The 23724-nt window shown below is 40.6% G+C and overlaps 1 protein-coding gene across 1 annotated transcript in view; it reads right to left on the bottom strand.

The window, feature by feature from the left end:
• ADAMTS9 (ADAM metallopeptidase with thrombospondin type 1 motif 9) overlaps nucleotides 1–23724 on the bottom strand; it is a 162287-nt gene that overhangs the window by 30084 nt on the left and 108479 nt on the right. The window contains exons 29-30 of the mRNA XM_068981738.1: nucleotides 12896–13063; nucleotides 6221–6394 (exon numbers count right to left, since the gene is read on the bottom strand). Of these exons, the coding sequence (XP_068837839.1) occupies nucleotides 6221–6394; nucleotides 12896–13063 (342 nt within the window). The remainder of the gene's footprint in view (nucleotides 1–6220; nucleotides 6395–12895; nucleotides 13064–23724) is intronic.

The raw sequence follows: 23724 nt of genomic DNA, 5'->3' as shown, positions 1-23724 counted from the left end.
GAATGTGTTGTGTTCTTACTAGGGTCAGGCTATCATTGTTGAACAGTGTGTGGGAAAGCAAGCAAATGAACAAATGAAGAATTTGACAGTATAGTGTTCTGGTTGTGCTAAACAGTGTCTTTGGCTAAAAGGAACAGAAAGTAAAAATCAATTTATCCAAACATTGCTTTATATCCAAAAAAGAAAAAGCAACCTTCAAATTACAACAGGTTCATTTTAAAAGTGGAGTTTGGCCATCTGTGTCCTAAAATATTATATGTGCCAGGGGAGAAGGCAGAAATAACTGTGTGGATACATTTTGTAACTTTAAAGTCATTCACTCATTCAACCAATACAAACACACCTCAGAGACATAGTGGGTTTGGTTCCAGATCATCACAATAAAGGGAGTATCACAATACAGAGAGTCACATGGGTTTCCTAGTTTTCCAAAGCACACAGAAAAATTCTATTTGCACTATAATCTACCATGTCATAGCATTATATCTAAAAATGTACATAATTTTAAAATTCTTTATTGATTAAAAACAAACAGACAAACACAGCTGCCCATTACCTCAGCCTTCAGTGTGTCCCAGTAGGAACATCCAAAATCACTAATCACAGGTCCACAGACAGGCTGGGCTCTGTCCTCCTTCTCTCTTCCACCTAGAATCACTCCCTCTTGGCACTTTGTCCCTGACCACCCTAGAGAAGGTAGGGCTAGCCTATCATTCTCTATCTCAGCACCTTGTCCATATTGTTTCTTTTTTTATCACAGCACTTTTCATAATTGGCGATTTCATAGGACATGTCTGTCTGCTTGTCTTCTGTCTGTCTCTTTCACTAGACAATCAATCCCTACCATAGCAATTCCACACTTTCTACTGTAACCGTAACACCTAATGCCTGGCACTTTGCAAGTACTCTATAAAGATTTGTTGAATACATGAATGAAGGAATGAGTAGTATTTGGCCCTTGTTCACACATCAAAACCTGATCACTCCCTACTGTAAACTTCATAAAATCTTTGTAACCAACTGGCCAAGGACCTGCAGCTTATGACTAATTTTTCTGTGCTAAGAAGATGAACTTGGGAATCATTTTACAGCTGATATCAATAAAAGTTTTTAGAATCCAAATATGCGTGGTCCAAGTCCCTGCACTGGGTCAAACAGCCATGGGGTGGGCAGCTCTACAAAGGCCAGGCAGATCTGAGCACAGCTTGTCCATGGCAATGTGACAGGAAAGTAAAACAGCTGTCCTTACAGGAAAAACAGAGCTTGTCTGACTGTTCTAAAAGCCATTTTACAACGCTGTGATTTTAGAGTTGAAGCCAGTTACCAGGTATTGTTTTATAAAGTCTTTTCTTCTTCCTTCCTTCTTTCCTTTCTTTCTCTCTCTCTCCCCCTTTCTTCCTCTTTCCTTCCCTTCCTTCTTTCCTTCCTTCCTTCCTTCTTCCCTCTACCTAACTATTATTCTCTCACTGCATTCATCACGGAGTCACTCATTCATAAAGTGTCTTCAATGCCACAGCCACTGTGCTAAAAGCTGGGGAAAACTCTGGTGAACAAGCTTAATGACTTCAGACAGCTGACAGTATCGACAGCAAAGACAGGCAAAAATGATGCAGAGCACTAGCTGTTAAAGCAGAGTATTTTCAGGGTGCAGTGAGAGTGGACAGGAGGGCTACCTGACTCAGGCATTTGAGGGGAGGTGTGATCAGCAAGCGCTTCTGAAAAGATATGACACCTTGTCTGAGACTTGAAGGATGAGCCAGGGTCACTGAAGTAAGCAAAGGAGGAAAGCAGCCTTACTGTGATACAGAGGTACTAGGGGGGGAAGGAGAGTATTCTGGGTAAAGGTAAGAAAAGGTAAAAAAAAAAAAGAACACTCCTAAGTCCTGGGAGATTTATTCCTTAAAGCTAAAGGATGTATAACCCACATACTCAGAATTCATATTTGATCAAAAGCCCTATAAGTAAATTCATGAGCTTACTTATAGGGCTTTTGATAATCTATAAATTTATAGATTATAATACTATAGTTTCTTAAGATGGTAATTTTCAAAAGAATTAAAAAGTCAATTTTTTAAAACTCACCCTCAAGAGCATAATAGTTCAAAAGTGGGTAAAACTGAGCAGTGAAAAGCTAAATAACTAGCCCAAAGTTGGCAGGTGATCTTAAAAGCCGAACACTGTGATACACAGTGTTTGCTGAAGCACTGGTCATCATCTGAACTCTCCATCAAGAGTTCACCATACCAAAGAGAAGTAACATTTGCAGAAGGCCTAAAATATGCTAGGCACTGCACTGAATCCCTCACTTAACCTCATTTAATCTAAGACCTTGATTCAGCAAAGTCTGACATATAATACCCATTTTGCAGATGAACTAAATGGAGCCCATAGATTTGATGTCAATTTCCCAGAGTCCCAGGTGGTCTTGTTTACAACATTGTGGTTTTCTGAAGAGAGCATTTTTCTCTTCTTCAGTTATTGTGTGCTATATCTGAAAGTCCAGGCTCTACCCTTGTGGTACCATGAATAAACATTAACCCCCCTTCCCCAGTATAGTCAACAGGCTTCTCAATACACAAAGGGGACCACTGACATGCTCCATCTTCATCAAGACTTCCCCTCAACCACATGCCTTAAGGTCTGATTATCAACCAACTGGACCAAGAATTTCATTTTAAGAAGAGGGTGGGGTAGTCACCCTCTAGAGAATTCTACTAATACTTTGATGCCAACTATGCAGAAAAAGGCTGGCCAAGCCAAAAATAAAATAAAAGAATTCACCTTGGGTGCATGTCAACATGGGAGGAGGTAGAATATAACGATTCAGAGCATGTATTCCTGAGGTCAGGCTTCTGGGCTTCAAATCCCAGCCCTATTACTTAGTAACTACATGAACTTGGATGAATTAACTTAGCTAAGCCTCCAGCTTCCTCATCTTTAAGTGAGGATAAAAATTTAATTACAACACCAGAAAGTTATGGAAAAGGTTAAATGAGGTCCTCCATATAAAAATACTCAATAGAGTGCTTGGTCCATAGCTTAACGAACAATGAGATGTATTACTTTTATTATCATTTGTATTAGGGCCACTGTGCCAGATAATCATAGAGGATGCCCCTCACATTGTAGCCTATGGGAATGGCACCCTTGGGTTTGTACAGAGTACAACCTGTGTGACTGTATACAGCCTTCCTGGTGATCATGCTATTGTGCGCAGGTGGAACTCATGCTTCTCCAGGTGGACGCTTGGATTATTTCTCATGAAGAGGAGGGTGCCATTTGCTATATGCCTGGCATGAAGTACATCTTGCCCACAAACAGGTGGGTTTTTAATAGTGTCCAAGGGGGAAGCAAAATGAAAAAAATGCACATGTAGAAAGCCAACAACAGCTCTGAGTTAGCTGTCAAGAACAGCTAAGAAGAAGAGAACTTCCTGTAATGGGATGGGATGGAGTAGCAAGTGTCCAGCATCTGATTCACTGGGCTCTAAGGCTGTGCCCTGACATCTCACTGACATTAGGTCAAGGTGTCACTTGATGAGGGGAGGGAAGTTAAGACATGTATCTGCACATATCAGGTAAAATGGAAGCAGAGTGAGTGGGTGCAGAGGAGGAGAGAACCAGAATGAAGGTGCAGGTTGACTGAGGGCATGAAGGGGGTGGACTATCAAGTGACCACCCAGCTGACTGTTTAACAAGGACACTTTAGACCATGGAAGGAGGGGCAATTAACAATTACACCAGGCCTGCCCCAGGTAAATAGGATGAGAGGCCACTCTTTTCGTGACATGGCTTATGAAGGTGGTTGCCCGATTGCTCACAGCATTCCCTTGAAGCCTTGTGGCCAAGGAGATGTTTGGAAAGGACCACCAGCATGCCCTGCTAATGAGAAACTATTTTGATGGAGCTTCTCCCTCCACCATCTAGCAGCCCTGAGTCTCACTTTGGCCAACTTAGTGTCATGTGAGGGCCTCCAACCCCCCTGACCAACCAGGTCCACTAGTCTCCAACTCTTTACTTTGGGTTCAGGCTGATGGGAAAGCATGTTGGCAGGAGGGTAACTATCAGAGTCTGCTTTTCTCATTGCTTCTGTCTGACCAACTTCTAAATTTAGCCACAGGCCAGGCTTTCTTCGTAGGTCTTCTGTTCTTACATGGCACTTGAAAGCAATATTTGAGGAAGGATTTAGAAAGATCGATCTGCATGGCACATGCAAAGATGTAAATTTCTAGGCACGTTTTGGATGATCAGAGAAGAGGATCTCCTCAGTGCATATCTGGCAAGATTTCTAGTCTGCGGGAGTCAGAAGTGTCAATGGAGCATGCATTTTCCCAACTGACGCCAGAGTTTTCAAAAGTTGGCTAAAGCGTCAGCTGTCAGCTTAGATTCATTTCTGAACACTTTACTCTGTGCTCCTTGGAGCAGTCGCACAGGGTTGAGTTTGGCAGGACATGAAGACAGAGAGGGACAGAGCAGGCGGCGGTAGGTCTAAAGCAAGAATCAGAAAGAGTGTCAAGTGGTGACACAGGCAGAGACAGAGAAATATTCTCTCCCTTCCGTATCGCACCCTGTCAATCCCCAAGCCACTCGATTATTTATAGTTTTCCCAGAGAGACTTTGCATAGTTACCATTTTACCATTTTACAGATGGCAAACTCACAGCTCAGAAAATTAGACATCCTTGTTCTAAGTCAAGCATCTGAAGTGTGGCAGGGCCAGGATATAACCAAGTCTGAAGAATTCTACAGCCTCTGGGGTTCCCAGCAACTTGTGTGGCTCAAGTACAATTAATTTGAAATATAACTGCTCTAGCCATTCCTCTCTACCACTGTCTGGCAGAAGTAAAAAAGAAAGAAAAGAAAAATAAAATAAAAATAAACCCTAGAGTTTCCTTTGAAAAGGAAAATGAGAAAAAAGAATTTTTTTTTTTTGAGTAGACAGAGAGGGTGAGACTCCTAAAGAAAAGAGATGACTGAAAACAATGGAATAATCAATCAGGAAGGTGAGAGAGAGGGAAGAACAGAGCTGGAAGGCTGAATCCCCACAAGGATTAAGAATGCAGTTATAGGAAAACAAATCCCATTTAAAATGGAATAATACAGAATAAAACACCTAGGAATAAATTTAACCAAGGAGGTGAAAGATCTGTACATTGAAAACTACAAGACATTGATAAAAGACACTGAAGAAGGCAGAAATACATGGAAAGATTCTGTGCTCATAGGCTGGAGGAATTAATATGGTTAAAAGGTTCATAATATCCAAAGCACCACATGCAAAAGAATAAAACTGGACCTCAATCTTACACCATAACAAAAATAAACATGTGGGTCGCAAAGAGTCGGACACGACTGAGCGACTGAACTGAACTGAACTGAAATGAATATAAAGCACTCACCAGAGTGCCAGGCACTGTCTCTCCTGTCCTGAAAAACTATTCCTGGTGGGAAATTCCTGTCTCAATCTTCCTATCTCTGAACATTTTACACCTTGTACTTTCTGTTTCATTCCAATGTCAGTAGATAAAGTATTCTTTTTAAAATATCTTTTCCTCCCTTTTCTATAACTGAATCTTCTCCACTGGAAACAGAGGATCCTCCGTACGAAAGTCCTATCCTTGCTAGAGCCAGCCCATTCCTCAGGGACACTTAGTGTTTTCTTTAACTAGACATTAACTTGGAGAAAAACAAATTGGTCTATTTCTGCATCAATGGAGCAGTTCTTCAGAGGCACTCAGTTTTTTAAATGTTGAAAATCCTTCACTAATTAATCCGGGTTTCAAATGAAATGCCTGCCTTCCAGCTGATGGCTGAAGCTGTGGAAGAAAAAAAAAAAATTCCAGAGGAGATCCTACCTAGGGTCTGCCCAGTGGCTGTCTGAACTCACGCAAATGACCACGTCTGAATACACACATTCAAAAATATTTCTTCCATCTCCCCCTCCTTCTGGGAAAGTTATCTTCATGCATTTGGCCCACGGCCTGTTCAACTTTTTCTGGAGGCAGCCAGATTTGCAACATCAAGAACACAAGCGTTGGAACAGCAGAAAAAGGAGGAGTTCTCCCACCCTGCCTGGAACGAACTCCTGCCCTCTGACAGTGACCTGGTAGGAAAACGCCAGCCTGTTCACCGCGCTGGAGGGCTTCACAGGGGAACGGATGTGATGATAGCAAGGGGGCTGAGCGAGAGGCTGGCAGGTGCCCACTTCCTGGCTCTACTTACTTCTTGCCATTCCTCTGCCCTCCACGAGTAGAGCGGACACGGCGGGGCTTGGCAGGCGCGCTCCGACTCCGGTCGGGTGTAGGGGTTGCACTCGGTCTCTCTGGCTGTTTTGTGCGTCCCCATCTGACAGCCCACATTTCTCCGCCGCACGCCTTGGCCGCAGGACACAGAGCACTACAAGGACAAGAGGATGTAAGTGGGAGCTCTGGGCTGCTGGTGGGAGGGGGCGGTCATCAGGGTGGAGAGGGTCAAGGACCTGGGGATGGCATTCCTAATCCAATGATCTTCACAGCCATCACGGGGTTTTCTAATTTCCAGTGAAAGGGACCCAGGAAATGTCTACAATCTGCAGCCTCATTGCCTATCAAAGCCAGTTGAGTGAGGAAGAGACTCAAGTTTGGGGGTAATTTCTCAAGGTAACAAAACTGGACAATGGAAGAGGCCAGGAGACATCATTCAGAGACATTCAGTACCATCCTAGAGTACTGCTGCCATGGGAAATGAAAATCCCAAGTGATTTCTATCGCGGAAGGTTGGAGGGCCTTGAAAATTGGAGAGACAGTTGCACACAAGAGAATTTCTTGGCAGATGAAAATTATAACTCAAGGAGAGAAAATCACTGAAGATTTTATGGCCTTATAAGTAGAATTATTTTCTCCAGCCTCCTCTTCTTCTTGCTCCTATTACTGGAGATAGGGGAATTTGGATGAATGTATGAAAAATAAAAGCTGACAGAAAAAAACTATTTCCTTGGGCGTTGTGTTTTCAGCCCGTGAAAAGTACTGTTAATCAGGCTGAAACATTTTGTTGACCAAGCTGCAAAACACCCTGTTAATCTGCAATTAACTTTTCTCTAAATTAATTTTTTAGTGGTTTCCTCGTTACTGGGTTTTATAATCTCACTCATGGGCAGGCCAAGAATTATTATCTTTATTAAGCTTTTGACAGTGAGAAACTAAAGGCAACATTTAACTGGAAAGAAATGCCTGTTATTTCACTTAGCTATTAAAAATTGTTTCCAAGTTTGTGTGATAGCTGAGCCTCCATTCATTTGTCTGATTGAGAAAATAAACTTAACATACATTAAAGTCATATTCCTAAGAGGAAGTCTTCATACAGAATAGAATCAAGCTTTTAAATTAGACAAAAATTCCTGTCCAACTACCCTGCAGCAGGATTCATCTTACTCTGAGGCTGATGGGAATTTACTATCAAGAAGCACCCCTAATGAATTCTGGTGCATATTAGTATTATTTCCATTTCAGATTCTAAGAAAACAGGTGATAATATTTAGAAGGCAGCTTGGGAAATCATATCATTTCAGATAAGTCTGCCAAGCAAGGAGCTTAAATGTTCACATCAAAGCTAGCTGAAGAGAAGGAAATATTTTAGAGCAACATTGCTACTATTGTTTGGGTTTAATTGTATTAATTGGATTGAATGAGTTTGTGACCCACAAGAAATCAGACATTTAAAGTCATTGTGCTCTGGGTGGAATGAGAGGGTGCCTGAGCACAAGTGACTGCCTTATCTACAGAAGATGGCCATTTAATACTTTGGGGAGCTATGTGTATGTTTCCCATTGACTCCACATTAAATGAATGAACTATGGCATGGGAGAATTAGCACGGGAATGACAGAAATTGTCAACCACGGACAGCAAACAACAACCAAAACACTCTTTGAGTATTTGAATTTGGGGCCTTAAGCATAAAACAGAACAATTCCAGAACAATGTATCCAAGTAAAAACACAAGGAAAAAAATAAGATTAAGTAAACAAGTCTGAGTTTGCATAGAGCTGATATACATTCAAAATCTCATCATGCTTTAATAAGGTAAAGAAAAAGGAAAAAACATTAAAGACTTTCTGGGTGTATACCATCCAGGTTCTAAGTAAATGGAATTTCTTTTTGATGCTACTGTTTGTTACTAAATTATTACTTACGGCTCAGCAAAGGTAAGGTATTATCAGCCATAAGCATCTGATATTTAAGAAATAATTTCTACAATGTTCAATATTTTTTTTCAAAGGGTAAATAGAGACAGAGGAAGTTTCAATTATACAATAATGTCATTGTGGCTTTTGATTTTCATATTGCCAAAGCTAGCCCTGACTTAACATATTCAAAGGTTTTTACAGGGCTTATATGCACAGCAAGGTACAATAAGCCTTGCCTCTGTGAAACCTGCATCCATGGTAATCTTGGTTCAAAATGAAGTGTACTGCATCAGCAGTTCTCTGTGTTGAACTTTTCTTCCTGTGCTGTCTCAGGGGAGGCAACATTTAGCATACAGAGCGAGCCAGACTTGCTTGGTAAATTCTGAGAGATTTGTGCAGAAACCCCATGAATAAAACAGCATCAGAAAGACCTCTGTGTGACCCTGGAGGTGCTGATGGTGGTGGTGTGTGCACATGTGCGTGCTTAATTCTTGTTCTATGTAGTCCAATTTTTAGTTACTCTGCAGAAGAAAAAGGTTGAGCAGCATATTAACATGTGCCCGCCCCCTGCAACTATCATTCCTGCATGGCAGTCTATTTGTGCAGGTTTGAACGCAGATGTTTTTAGTTCTAAACTACTAAGCTAGGAGCTGTGTTTCATCTCTCTGGACTCCCTGCTATGCAATGTTAGTATGCAGAACTCATCGATTTAAAGGGGAAAGTTAATGCTTCTTTCTATAGATAAAAAGAACCTCTATGGAACTTGTGATGCTTAGGGAACTGTAATACACACTTGAAAGTCTGGAAAGAATTTTACATACTTTCTATCAGTGTGACTGCTACATGGCCATGACAGGATTCAAAGGAGGGATTAGCCTGGAAAATAACGACTTTAATAACTAACTAAAGTATGAACTAACTTTAATAAATAACAACTGGTAACAATAATAGCAAATTAGTGAGCACTTACTAGGCCAGGCTCTATTCTAGGGTTTCTCAACCTAGGAGATCATTTTTGTCGGGGGCTGTCCTGTGCATTGGAGGAAGTTCAGGGGCATCCCTGGGCTCTGTCCTACTACACGTCAGCTGCATTCCCTCTCCTCTGCCAAACTGAGACAACTAAACCTGTCTCCAGACACCTCCAAACATCCCAAGAGTTACAAAATCACTGCTAGTGGAGACCTTAGTTCTATGCTAAGCATCTTGCATAAAATATCTTTCCTACTTCCCAGTAAACCTTTTACATAGATACTCCACACATAAATAAGGCAAAGAACAATCACCCTAACTCAAGCAAAAACTAAAACAAAAAGTAATTCAAATAAGTTCTATCCTAGGCAATAAACGAAGGCTACTGTGGACTAGGATTTGGCTTCCAGTTTTAAAATATGGTGCTAGTATTATGCAGCCTCTTGTACTGCGTCAGCAAGAGTGTGGGTGAAAGGACTGTTTTCAAGCAATTCAACATCAACGTTTGCAGTTCAAATACAAGTCACAGAGAGCACAAATCACTAAGGCGCATCGAGTTCTCATCGTTGACCACGTGCATGGGGTTTCTAAGATTTCTCAAAGGACACACATTGTACATCTGCCATGTTTCTCCATTAAACACTTCATAATCACCATGGCCAAGCCACTCTCACGGTAATTACAAAAAATCCCAACCAAAAATGGCTGGTAGGTTCATAATGCAATTTGCCGGTTTCCATTTTGGCATGAGCACTGAAGAACTTTAAAAAAATCAAGTGTTTCCTTGACTTCAAGACACAGTACTACACTTTGTATCACTGAGAAAGAAAAAGGAGCAATTAATCATGACCTTCTATTAATGTAAGGACCATCCTGACCACAGAAATGTTCAAGTATCAAAAAACAACTGGTATCTCAGGGCTGAATGAATTCATGATAGTGAATTCATGATAGATGAATGATGGCAAACTGTTACTTCCATTCTAATTTGATTGTTTTTATTGTTTATTCTTAATCTTCTTTTGTTTAGAAAGCTTTTCTATAGGAATAGGATACATTAACGATTTTTACTCTGGAAGGCTTCTGAATCATGGAACTAACAGAGCCTTCACATTTATCAAGCTGAATCAAGAATCAGATGCTGATTTTGTCTGAAAATTTCATCCCTCAGCTCTTGATCAAAATCATCTAAACAAACTGAACATGAATTTTTGAAAAAAAAAAAACAAAAAAACCTTGAGTATGTTTTTCAATTAAAGTTCTTCTTTTACTAGGAAAATTTCCTTGACACATTCAAGATGTTCAAAAGACATAAAAGTGAAACATTCCACTTTAAACCTCAAAAAAACTAATTCTGAGGAAGAGACAAAGAAGATTAGCATGGCTGTACTAGTTTCCTATCCCAATATTCTATATGCCTTATTATTGCCAGACATTTTGACATAATGAGAAATTACAATAATTATTTCCCCTACCTTGAAAATGAGATGACTAAAATACAGCCACCAGCAGAAAACAGAAGAACCAGATACAAAATCTTCTAAATATTTTTGCAAATGGGTAATCATTACTCTTGCTTTATATTACTGCCTTAGGGATATTTCTGTTTACCATGGGATCATTAGTAAACCAATAATCTTTAATCATGCAGACTATCTTTCTCCATCAACCTCTGGGTCTGATTATCTTCAGGTATGTTTCAAAATTGCACAAATCAGATTTTACCCGTGTAGCATCTTATCTTGCCTGCTTTTATAATTCATTTCTATAAATCAAATCAGAGCATTAGAAAGTTAGCCACAGACCATTACACGACTGTGTTTACTTGCATTTTCCACAAAGGTAACTAGACTTTCCTAAGCAATCATTTTGAACAGGTGCAGTCTTTTTTGGGGAAGCATTCCGATAATCCTATTACTTTATGTTTGGAAAAACCCCAAGGGTTCAAACCTAATCATCCCAGCTTTGTGAGCAATTTTAGACTTTCCATCAAGTTCACAGGATACAAGAGTAAAACTCACTCTGTGCTTACCAATAAAGAGTGAAAGATTCTTTTAATCATCCTTCTTTTAAATGAATTGACTTTTATAACAACTATCAATTAAGTGCATCTTGACAAGATGCAAATAGATAAGTAGAGGCCAAGGGACAAAAAGAAAAATAACAGCATGAAAGTGTGCAAGAGGACAAGCTAATTAGTGTGGTATCTTAAATAATGTTAGCTATAGGCTTTTACATGAATTGAACAGCTCGAAAATACAAGGGCTGGAAGTCAGAGATGACAGTAGTCAGTTAGACAAACCATTACTGATGACCAGTACGAAATACTGCCTAAAAATCTGATCCCTTGAAGAAGCCAGAAGAGGAACTAGCTTTGGCTGGGCACAGATGCTTTGACTATTAAAATAAAAATAAAAACAAAACATGATATGATAAAAGCACTCTGAGGCTATTCTGCTGGGGTGCAATGCAGGTCACATTTTATTTCTGTGTGAAGGGGAATATGACTGTGAGGTATGGGGGACAATGACAGCAGCCCAGAGCATTTAAGAAAAATTCGTATTTCTAGAGGAATTTCCTATCATTCCTGTTGAAATGGAGGATTCTCAACTCCTTCTCATGTTAACACAGCTGTACAAAGCTTCTTTGGGGTGTTAGGAATCAAGATCCAGGCTCTGAAAGAATCAATTCTACAGGTTGCCAACCTTGAACCTGGTTTCCTATTGATTCTCCAGAGTATGTGCATACATTTCTACTGCACAGAACCACAAACTCAGCAAAACCTCACTGCATCAAATTAATGCAGAGAAAGAGCATATTACATACAGAATATGTGAAAAGACATTGGCCCTTACTACTTTTAAGTAAGCACCTTCAACTAAGCTGAGCAAACGTGTAAGTGAGGAGTAACAAGATATACTTTAAGGGCCAGATATGAGTGATCTGTTCACCCATCAATTGTTAACGTGTAAATAGAAGCTTCTCAAGTTCCGTCTTGAATTCAATAGTGAAACCTACTGAATTTAGCAAATGTGTAGAATTAGTGGAGTCTAACTGTAATCAGTTTCTTGGGTACTTCCCCTACTTTCCCACTGTATATACACATACTGTACTCATTCAAACAAAACATTACTCTCGAGAGATTATTAGAGTTAAAACTACTGAGCTAAGTATGTGGCATTTATTACTGCAATAAATCCTCATGAGAGTTATATGAAGTCAGGTCAGCAAGGTCACACAAATCACCCAAGGTCGCAGAGCTAGGAAATGACAGAAAACTTCCCCATCTATCCCCCACCTCTACTGTATACAATCTAACAGGCTGAGAAATATTCTTTAATACTTCATATTGACAGCTCTTTCTTTAAGAACCTCAAAGGTAAATCTGAACTCAATTCCTGCCAGGTTACCATAGTCAACCTTACTGAATCTGAATTAGTGGTTTTCTAAATGGTGAATAGCAATAAAAATGCCATCAGCAAAGCATTGAGGGACTACTCTGTCCTACACAGTTGACATCTATCACCACTTAGAATTAATCCCCACAACTGTCCTAGTATATATATTATCCAAAGCACCAAGGGATGAAGCCACTTGCCCAAGGTCCCACAGCTAGCGAGCATTCGGACGTAAGGCTGTTTCCTTTCCTGTCTCCACACTCCCCTCTAAAAAACCGAAACTGAGCAGGGAAACAAGCCAACACACTGGGGTCAGCCACATGGCCAAAGGTAAGGAAGAAGTCGTTAGAGGAGAAGCATTGCTCACCTGACTCCAGGCGCCAGCCTTCCACTTGGGGCATCTTCCTCCTCGGCACTTTCTGTGCCCATTTGGCTTAGCAAGGTGTTTACAGAAATCACTTTCTAAATGGCTTCCATCTTTTGCCATGCAGTAAACATTTCGTTGTTTATGCCCTCGACCACAAGAGACAGAACACTGAAATATAAAGCAATGGCAAGGTTGTTTTTTTTTTTTTTTAATCACAAGAAATTTGATAAAAAACCTAGGTCGTGAGATGTTAAGATCATGCCTAACAAGAGTCACCATTCCCTCCCCCTTTGCAGTGCCATTTTGGATAATATCTCAAGGCTCAACATGGATGGAACGTGGCAGTGGAGGACAAAAATGTGGACAGCGGGAATCCTGTCTAGTATTTTGGGTCACTCAAGAGTGAGGGTAAATCCTGGTAATATAGGCCAAAAATAAGCCCATGAACCTGAAATTACCATAAAATTGTGATTTAAAGAAGTCCTACTATGAATTAGTAAGGATTTATTTTGGACATCTCACTTCATGCAGTCTCTGATCAAGGTATTTCTTCAGCAAAATGCCTCGTGATCCACTCTTTTGGATAAAGGTGCATTTCCAAAATACAGCTGTGTTCAATTTCCTAATGAATTGATTTAAGGAAACTCTTCTACCATTTTTCAGAGGATAAGCTCTCATTTTCCCAGCCCATTGGAAAGAAGGTGAAAAAGGCATGTTAGAAACTGAAAGGTAAGTTAGCAGGTGGGTCTGTGCCAAGTTTGGGAGGGAGGCATTACCTTTCAACTTTGATCTGCAGGTTCACTGAACTGTTTTAATGTGACCTTGTCTGACCACATCTAAGAAAGTTGACTTTGATTTCAGAGTAGGTTTCTCAGAAAGGTTTAGGAATCAAAGTGCTCACGGAGTCAGGACAAAAATGTGACATGACAGCTTCTTGTAGAACAGGCAAGAGGCTGGCCCCAATGAGTACACTGAGATATTCAACGTCCATTGCCTCATTAGCGATTACAGAAGTCATTACCACTTGGATCATAAGCTTGCTGGCTCCGGTTTTCAAGACACATTATTTCCCAATACAATGTCCTTATATTTCAGAGGGAAATGAGTTTAAGAATGAAGAGCAAAATGTGAAAATGCAACAAAAATAGATTTCAAGTGTCATTTCTTTCTATTCAATGTTTCTAGTTTCCCCTGCTACCTTTGTGTTTTTGTTAACTTAAATGGCCAAAGTGTCCTTTCATGTCTAATAGATAAATAGCACTGTGTAAAACATGTAGCCTAATATAAATTGAACCACCATTACCACCCGAGCTCTAAGTGACCCATTCATATATGTGCCAGACATGTTTTTTTCTAGTAAATATAGACTATTATAAAAATTCCAAAGTAGCTGCTAGAGAAATATAAAATATGTATATTAATATATTTGGGTCTAACTTTCTACTTTAGGAGATGGAAAGGTTTTTTTCTTTTGAGCTCTAATTTTGTGAGTATTATGATTCTGAGTAGTCATTCTGGAAGGACTATACAGTGTGGAAGGAAGGAGTCCAATTTAAATATCTACATCAAAACAAAAATATCCATCTTTCAACCTTTAGTGTTTTGATGTTTATGAAGACTTTGGGCTACAATTCTAGAAGACTTTTATAATGAATCTCCAGGAAGTTGGAGATAAACCTGTAAACCAACTTACACACAGATAATCCCTATTATTAGTTACTAATTTTAATATTTAAAAATGTTACTTCCACCAAAATTACAGGCACGGTTAGAGTTTGAGGTGCGTTCATTTGTTTAGTCAGCAAACATTTATGAAGCACCTACTAAGTTTTCAGGATTATGCAAAGTGTTGGGAATACAGTGATAAATAAACGTCATACAATCCCTGCCCTTGTAGAGTTTAGAGACCAGTGAGGGAGACCAGCATTAATCAAGTGACAACAAAAACAAATACATATGTGCTAACTGACATGAGTACTCTGAAGAAAAGGGGCTGAAGTGACTGCAAGAGGAGTCCCTGAGGCATTCCTGAGGGCCAGACCATGTCGAGCTAATAGGTCATAATAATATATTTTATTCTCCACAAGATGGAAAATCACGGAGGTGTTTTAAGTTAGCATAAGACACAGTCTAATTTTTGCTTCAAAATTCTATTTTCACTACTGAGTAGACAATGGGTAGAAATTCAGCATTAGTGGAAACAAGAAAACTTGTTAAGAAGCTTACGCAGTTGTCCAAGCAAGAGGTGATGGTGGCACTGATGAGGGTGCAAAGTGGAGGGGTGAAGGAAGCTGGTGAATTTAAAACAGTTTTTGAACTACAAATGACAGTTCCCCGATGGATCTGCTGTGGGGTGGATGGGAGAGGGCAGGGTCAGGAAGGCCTCCAGGTTTTCTGCTTTGGGCAATTGGATTAGAGGGATGATATGGACAGAGATGGGAAAAACAGCACGGGGGATCAAGAATATATTATTTTCTAGGAGGTGAGCTGAATTTAGAGGATATGGGTTCATGGGTGGTAATGTGTTTGATTAGGGTGAAGAAACAGACATAGCTGTCTTATTAATCAGATGAACAAGTATCAGTTGAGAGCAAGTTTGACCCTGAAGGATCATCATTTCAATATACAAACAGTTCAGACAAGCTGTCCCTTAATATGGAGGGGAGGAAGAGAGTTGGTAGAAATGGAGATTTAGTAATCTGTTGGTCTGTAAGTTCCATGAGGTCAGGGGTTACAGAAGCTTTGTTTATCACTATGGGTTTACACTTCCCACACTTTGCAGAATTCTTAGAACTTGGCAGGTGCTCAATAAGTGTTGAATGAACAAATAAAACAAATCCATTTAGTGGTCACTGGAAGAGGTAACCTAATATTAGGGAGCAATCTACAGAGGCAGAATTAGCAAAGGCACAGCTTTCTCCCATTCATTAGGTACAAGGCACTGCTCAAAGACTTTGTATACATTATCTCATTTAATCCTTCCAATAACCACAGAGATAGGTACTATTATTGAAGACAAATGGCATTTTCAAAATGGCATAACCAAAATGCTTTATGTGTATACATCTCTTCCTGTATGACTCCAATATAAGTGGCTAGATGTCTTTTGGGAACGTTTAACAGCACAATGAAAATCAACAGCATCACTGATAATAATTCATCTGAGAGGTGCCACTGGTGCAACCAACATCTATTGCCCAGGATGGAGGAAGATGAGTTGAAATATAAACCTTAAAAATCTTTTAAATACCTGGATTAGCTGCATCCACCCATTTCTAAGGGTGGTTTTCTTATTTGGGGAAATGAATGAAACTGATTTGGAGAAAAGGATGCAACACTTAAGTATGACTTACCATATGTATTATTTGCCTAAAATTCAGATCTAAAAGTGATAAAGAAATTCTTAAGGTATCTAATCTGATAGCAAACACCTTTTATTTCATGTTTTCTAAATTACCAATGACAAAAAGCAGCTGCTTGTGGAAATTTTCCTAGCTAGCAGGCTTATTAATAGGTCTATTATGATTTCATAAAGAAGTTATCATCTTGATAACCAAATAAACACAGGTTTTAGCTCTTCTATTCTGAGGGAAATTTCTGTCTGATTATTTCCAGTCCTTTCCCAGGCACTGATTTTTGTGTCAGCATGCGTTGTAGAAGTAATAGTTAAATTTAGTGTGTCACCTAGTACATATTATTTTTTGGCTACATACATGAAGTTTCCTGTTCTGGGGAATATTTAACTCCTTATATTCGCAGCCAAATAGACTTCTAGTTTGCCAGGTGGACCCTGACTTTTTCCCTCTGGAGAAACAACCCAACATATTTAAGAGAATGATTTTTCCTTCAACTTTGAGCAACACTCTCAAAGTAATCTGTTTGTTACATAGAAACACCAAGGTCAGTATCTCTAATGCCTTGGCTTTTGTTTCTGCGAGGTCATTCAAAGGGAATGTGTAACATGGAGCTTTGTGGAGAGGTTGTCTAAATGTTTTAGATGAAGGTCTAAGAGTTTAAAATCTGTACATTTCAATGCACATGGTGGAAATGGAACTGGCTGTCTCTCTCTAGTAGTAGCTCTGGATGCGGCATGGATTTGCATCTCACTCTTCCTGGTGTGCTGTCCCTGGCTTTAGGGATGCCCTGCGTTGGTCCCTTCACTTATATTGAGGAGCTGGGTCTCTCAGTCACCCAGCAGCCAGCAAACAACCTGGTGTGTCTGCCTGGATGACAAGGACTGAAGATCCAGAGAGAATGAAATCCCTAGCATTGCTGAGGCTGGTGAGAACCTGGACATCTGAAGGGAGATGGGCAACCACACGGAACTGGTAAGGACACCGTTAGGAGCCAAGAAGGAATAAGAAGGGGAGGGTGGAGGGCACGGATACACACAATATCTGGCCAGAAGGAAGCTTCTTGATGAGGCTGAATGATGCTGGGCGCTCAGAGGAGGTAATGCAGTGAGTGGGGTGTGGACCAGGACTACTCAAGTTGTAGCTGATGCTTGATACATAAAGGTTAATGGATGGTCCAGGAGGACAGCTCCAGCAGAGTGTCTGGGCACAGTGGAGTATGTCTGAGTGATTCTTATCTCCAAGTGATCTGTATATATAAGATTCTGTTTATGTGAAATGTATTTTGGAGGATATTGATCAAGGAGTCTATATTTCCAAACAGAGGACTGACAGCAGGTTAGAAATATGAATTGAAAAGCCAAGAGAAAGGTCAAATGCTAGAATTTACTAAGCTAAGCCAGGACTCTATAATGATCTAAGCATTTCTGACAGTCAGATAGAAAACCATCATTCTGAGACTGGTAGGCAGAGTTTAGTTATGAGACAGGAGACTCTACTAATTATTATTCAAGGCCTTTCCCTAGTGATTCTATAAAATATGAAAAAATCATCTAAATCATTTAATATAAAAAATGAAATGTGTCCTTTCATAACAATAAGCTCTTCTTGATTCCACTCTCATTCCAATTTTGTTTAAAAAACATAGTCAGATCCCATCTGGAAAGTATGATATCAGAAAGCAGGCAATGCATATGCCCACGGTTCAGAACTGCCTTTGCCAATTACGGTGATAAGTGAAGTGAATATTGCGTGAACATCTTGCCATCATGAAAAGCAAAGGATTCCAGAAAATATAAACCCACTGTTTACCAGAAAAAATAAACAAGAATGTGAGAGGAGAGATATAGACTTAGGGATCAAGGTTTCAAAACTGCTCAGTGCAAGACCTAGAAATCCATGTGGGCTTTGTAACACGGGAAAAAGATAGTAACTGCAATCCACGTATGTTTATTACTGCTTTCCACACTGTAGTCTCTGAGAAAATATTTATAGGAATGAATGAACACATGAAGGACAGAAATGGACTATGACCCAAATGTCATATTTTCCTAATGGTTTCAAGATAGAACCACCTGGAATGTGACCCACCTGATTGGGCACAGCTATTTAGATTCAAAGAGTTGGAGCAGGACTATTAGAAATCACATCAGCTAACTTTTATTGACCTCTTATATGAGTGGGACCATGAGATCAAAGATAATAGCTTCTCCAATTTAATCTCTACAGCAACCCCGTGGCTCAGGTACTATTAGGATTCCTCTTAATGAATAAGGAAACTGAGGATTAAAGAGGTGACATGACTTCCCCAGGGTCACAGAGCCAGGAAACAGCAGAGTTAGCCTCTAAATACAGCAGGTATGTTTCCAGAATGACCATTTTCTTCCTTAAGTCAGTCTTAAGAGAAGACCTGGTTAAGACAGCAGGCTGTTCATTCACCTCTGCTTATCCATGTTGACAACAGAGAACTGGGACTTCAAAGAAACACTTCCTAAGACTATTTGAGAGATCTCTGACTCGTTAGTCTCCCAGGAAGAGGATGGTTATACAATGTGTTTCTCATTTTAATACAACCGTTTTAGCACTCCGGGAAGAAAGACGCTATGAAAAGTGAGCATACCACTACATACAATATCACGTGAAGATAAAGAGCCACATTTCCCTTCAGTTAGAGCCACAGTCTGGTTTTCTCGTGGCCATTTTTCAAGGTTGATTCACCCCTTGCATTCGGCCTGAGGTCATATGCTGAGTTTTCCTCTCTATTCACTGCTGAATGGCCCTTTGCGTGGTCAGGAATGGAAGGTTACAGGTTGTAAATTTTGGCCTGCCGATTCACCAAGGACTAAACTCTCAAATATTTGAGCTAGAGGCCATCTCAGAGATTATTCAGTCCATGTATTTGTTTTTACAAATTGAACACAGTGGAAGAGGAGACACGCCGTGCTCATAGTCACACAGGAAAGAAGCAAGAGAGGATGCAGGAGCTCCTGGCCCAGCCCAGAACACGACTTGGTGCCAACTGCACTGGGGATCTGTGAATAGATTCTGGTGTTTTGCGTGTTTCTTGGGACCCACAGCTGGCCAGACATCCCAATTCTTTCTACTCCAACTCGGTCATGCCCACATAGTGCTAGTAGCATGGTCTGGGGCTACCCAGGGCAAGAGTAGATTCTGCACCTCTGGCTTTAAAGGATTACCAACACAAATATGAAAAAGCACAGGTCTCACTACTTCTTGTTCTCAGATACCAGTTAAGAACAAATTCAAGAGGTGGCTGTGCACGAATCGGGATTCCTCAGCTCACTGCTGAGGAATGGCACTTGTCTTCACCTAAATTTCAGCCTTCGAGACACAGGTTTTGGAGTCAGACAGACCTAGGGAGGAGTGCAATCTGCCGTTTTATCATGGTGCCAATCTGGGGCAAGTTACCCAACCTGTCTCAGCTCAGATGTGTTCTCTGTAAAATGGGGAAAATAAAAGGAAGATAACACCACCACATATATGCAACAAGGGTGCCTTACAACCAGATATGACAAAGTATACAGAACCCTTGGTGTTTTGCTGGACAGTGTAAAAATCGACACACATTCAGAGTACTTGGTGGACTCTTTAAAAACATCTTCTAACACGCAGTTTAAAAGGTGAATATTTTTTAAAATATATGTTCACTTATGGAGTCTAAAGTTAACATTCTAATACAGGCACTGCTGGGTGAACAAGTCTGGAAAAATCTTCCTCTTGTGAATGGGGGAAGTACTTTCCTTTCTAAAGGTCACACAGAGATCCCCAGGGCAGACATAAATTTGGACGATTCCTTCGCTTCTGCAGTGCCTTTTTTACTCTCATAGACTATTACTCAGTAATACAGGCTCTTCTAACACAGAAGACAGAAAGACAAGTAAGAGAAAGAAAGGCATCACGACTGAAAGCCACATCTCTGCTCCATCATTTCCTGTTCACATTTACTATCTCAAGAACGCCTTTTGTCTTTTTTTGTGTGTGTGTCATGTTATTTCTTTCAATGTCCTGAAGCACAGAATCCACATTAGTGATAACCATATTCAGTCACTCCCCCACTCGGTCCCCAGTGGTGGGAATGCTAAGAATCTTTTGTCAAAAAGCATATCTTCTCACTGGCGATGTGAACATGTTTAGAGAAATTTTTATAGGGCTTCTCACAATACAAGAATGGCTCTGAACAGGGGCATCAGGGAACCAAAATGACGGAGGAGGAAGGAGAAAAAGCTTGGCCAGGAAACAAGGGCTGTGACTTCAGGGCGTGAAGCCAGTGTTGACAGGCCTGCCTGATGGCCGTTCATGTCCAGGACCACCATGGCACTTATTACCATGAAAAGGAGCTGCGGAAGCATGAGATTGGCAGGGAGCACCACAGAAGAAAGCAGATGCACGAGTTACAGTCATTGCCGCCGGATGGGGCACTGGGCCATCCTTCCTCCCCTGTGACCCCCCCCGAACCCCGGCCTGTGCAATGCTACAAAGGTCTAAGACTACGGAAGAAAGGGAACCAAGATTCACATGTCAACTCTTGAGCACACTTGAAGGCGCCTGTCAATACTATATCCAAGTAGGTGGCCCCACAATCACCTCGCAAGGGACATGGCAGGGCCAGAAAAAGAAGCAGAGGCAGTGAGAGATGTTCATGACCCCCACCTTCCATCACTTCCAAAACGTGGACGCTCTCCAGTTGCATCCTACAGCCTCATAATATCACAACTTCGTATCAGAGGACAGAAAAACATTTTCACATGAAATACAGCAGCATATGAAGTTAGCTACGAAACCTGTGAGGCTTCCCTGGTGGCTCAGAGGATACAGTGTCTGCCTGCAATGCAGGTGACCTGGGTTCGATCCCTGGGCTGGGAAGATCCCCTGGAGAAGGAAATGGCAACCCACTCCAGTATTCTTGCCTGGAGAATCCCATGGACAGAGCCTGACGGGCTACAGTCCACGGGGTCACAAAGAGTTGGACACGACTGAGTGACTTCACACAGACACACATGGAACTTGTGAAATCCAAATTGGGTATCTTCTTATTCTGCAGTAGTATAAACATTACAGTTTTTCTCCCCATCAAGACAGAAACAAAAACCAAGAAAATCTGCAAAAGCCATACATGGTGACTTCTAGCGTGGCCACATCTAATAGTGCCTCCAGGGATTTGAGGTATATTATGTTATCAGGCTCTGTTACCCCTAGTTCCCCATTCCTAAGCACAGTGCTGATTTTTGTAATGCTTCTTTCCCTTGCAAGGTTAGATGTGATGATTTTTTTTGTAATCTGACTTTAGCAAAATCATGACATTGTCACTTTCCAGGAAACGGGTGAAGATGGTACCAGGACCCATCCTCTAACCACGGAAGTATTTGTGAAGGCAGACTGGAAGATGGGGAGGGTAGTGGGTAACGTTTTTGTTCTAGGATCCTTTATTCTCAGCTGTTCCAAAGGTAGGTGCAGAAGAGCCTGAGTGATAGAAACGTTATGTGTGGTGGGAACACGGACCCAAGTTTCTTGATACTCTGAAGGTGGGTTGTAACTAAAGGCCCAGGCTGAAGTGTTCAAGGCTATCTGGAGATGTCATTCTGCTAGATGACAGCACCTGAGAAGACCCACTCATTAATACTACTGTCCCAGGCAGCCAGGGAGAGTCATGGGAACTTAAGGTACCTTTGGGAATGCCTCCATAGAAAAGCAATCCAGATAGGCTATCTGTGGATTTTCAGACACCCAGCCAATGTTTGGCCTTGAGCTTCTTCCCCCTCCCAAAGAGCTAGTCTAAGTATATTCAGTCATTTAAAAAACACTAGGTTACAGTTCATTTAATTGCCTCTTCCAGTCTTGCTTTCTCTGCCCGTCTGGTCCTTCCTCCATCAGCTTCATGTAAAAGGAACATCTTTATCTGCTAGTATGTCAAGTATCTTACATTGAAAAAGTTACAGCTGGAGAGGTAGGTAGTTCATGTATAGAATTTGCTTTGGGTGGATATTAATGTCACCCCAGAACTGAAATGTGCATACCTCTGAGTTTGTAATTAGAGAAAATATATCTCAGTGAGAGGGAAAAGGTCATCTTAACCATTGCTGAATGAGATGCTCACCCTTCAGCTCTGCAATGTTCTTCTGGGAGTTTCAGATAAAACCAAATTACTATCAATAGGCACTAGTGAAGTCCTTTGTGGCTTTCCTTGTCTCTTCCTCCTGCTTACCTTGAAAAGACTCAATACCACTATGAAAGGTTGAGATGAGAAGAAATAAAACCTAGCTAAAATGTAAGTGGCTCACAACACGGAAGAGTGGGCATAGAAGTGGCTAAAATTTTGTTTGATGGTTTTCTGTGAATTTAAATTATTCCTGCACTACTCTGAGATTTATTCAAATGGAAATCCCAGAGTTGAGGCAGAAGCACGTGTAAGAACTTGGTTTTGGAATCAATCAGATCTAGTTTGACTACTATCTCTCTCTCTCTTCATTTGTGATATTATGTGAGATGCTTAACCAGGTATGAAATGATGGTGAGTAAGCAACTTAAACCTAACATGTCCGAAAGTTGTCCGGATCTTCGGATTAGCTTCTCCATTTCAATCAATGGGAACTATTCATCCACTTAGTCAGTGCATAAAATTTGGCTGGAGTCATTCCAACTCCTTTCTTTCTCTCGTTTCCCACATCTAAACTTGGACCAAATTCTTCAGCATTACCTTTAAAATGTCAGAATCCTACCACTTCTCATGACTTCTACTGAACACTCTCATGGGAGTACTTCAATGGCTTTTTAATGTTCTCCCTGCTTCTATCTTTGTTCCTCCTGTAGCTTCCCCTAAATTCAAAAGCCAGGCTCATTCTTTTAAACAAATCCACATTTCTACTCAACTCTCCCTTTCCCCAGTAGCTTCCTACTTCAGCAAATGTAAGCAAAAATTCCTCTAGTGGTCTTGTTCTCTCCCTCTACCATGAAGAACTTTCATGTTCCCCTCCATCAATTTCATCTCTAATTTCACATCCTACCACTCTTTATTTCAGCCGCATTTGCCTTGCAATTGTCAAGATATACCTGGCATACTCTAGGTCTTCACCTGAAATACCATTCTGCTGTAACATTCTTCTCCTGAGGATCCACAAAGCTAACTTTTCTGTTTTCCCAGATCTCTGTTCAGTTTTTACCTTTTACAGGATAATTGTCTGACCTTAAAAATTACAGTTCTCATCTCCTCTTACATGCTATTGTCTCTCTTCTTTAATTTATTTTTATCCATGGCACCATTCGTGTTCCTTCACAATATATATTTCACCTCTTTTGTTTGTGATTTATGCATTATTCCCCCTCCCCACTAGAATGTGAACTTGATGAGCTCAAGGATTTCTGTTTGTTCTGTTCACTGTTATCTCCCTAGTGCTCAGAGCAGTGCCTAGTTTATAGAAAACACCTGAATACTTAGGGAACATAAAAATGCATGCATGA

This window comes from Capricornis sumatraensis, chromosome 10 (genome assembly GCF_032405125.1).
Source record: "Capricornis sumatraensis isolate serow.1 chromosome 10, serow.2, whole genome shotgun sequence".
Classification (NCBI taxonomy): Eukaryota; Metazoa; Chordata; class Mammalia; order Artiodactyla; family Bovidae; genus Capricornis; species Capricornis sumatraensis.
The sequence above is the reverse complement of the archived record's forward strand: the minus strand, read 5'-3'. Positions and strand labels throughout refer to the sequence as shown.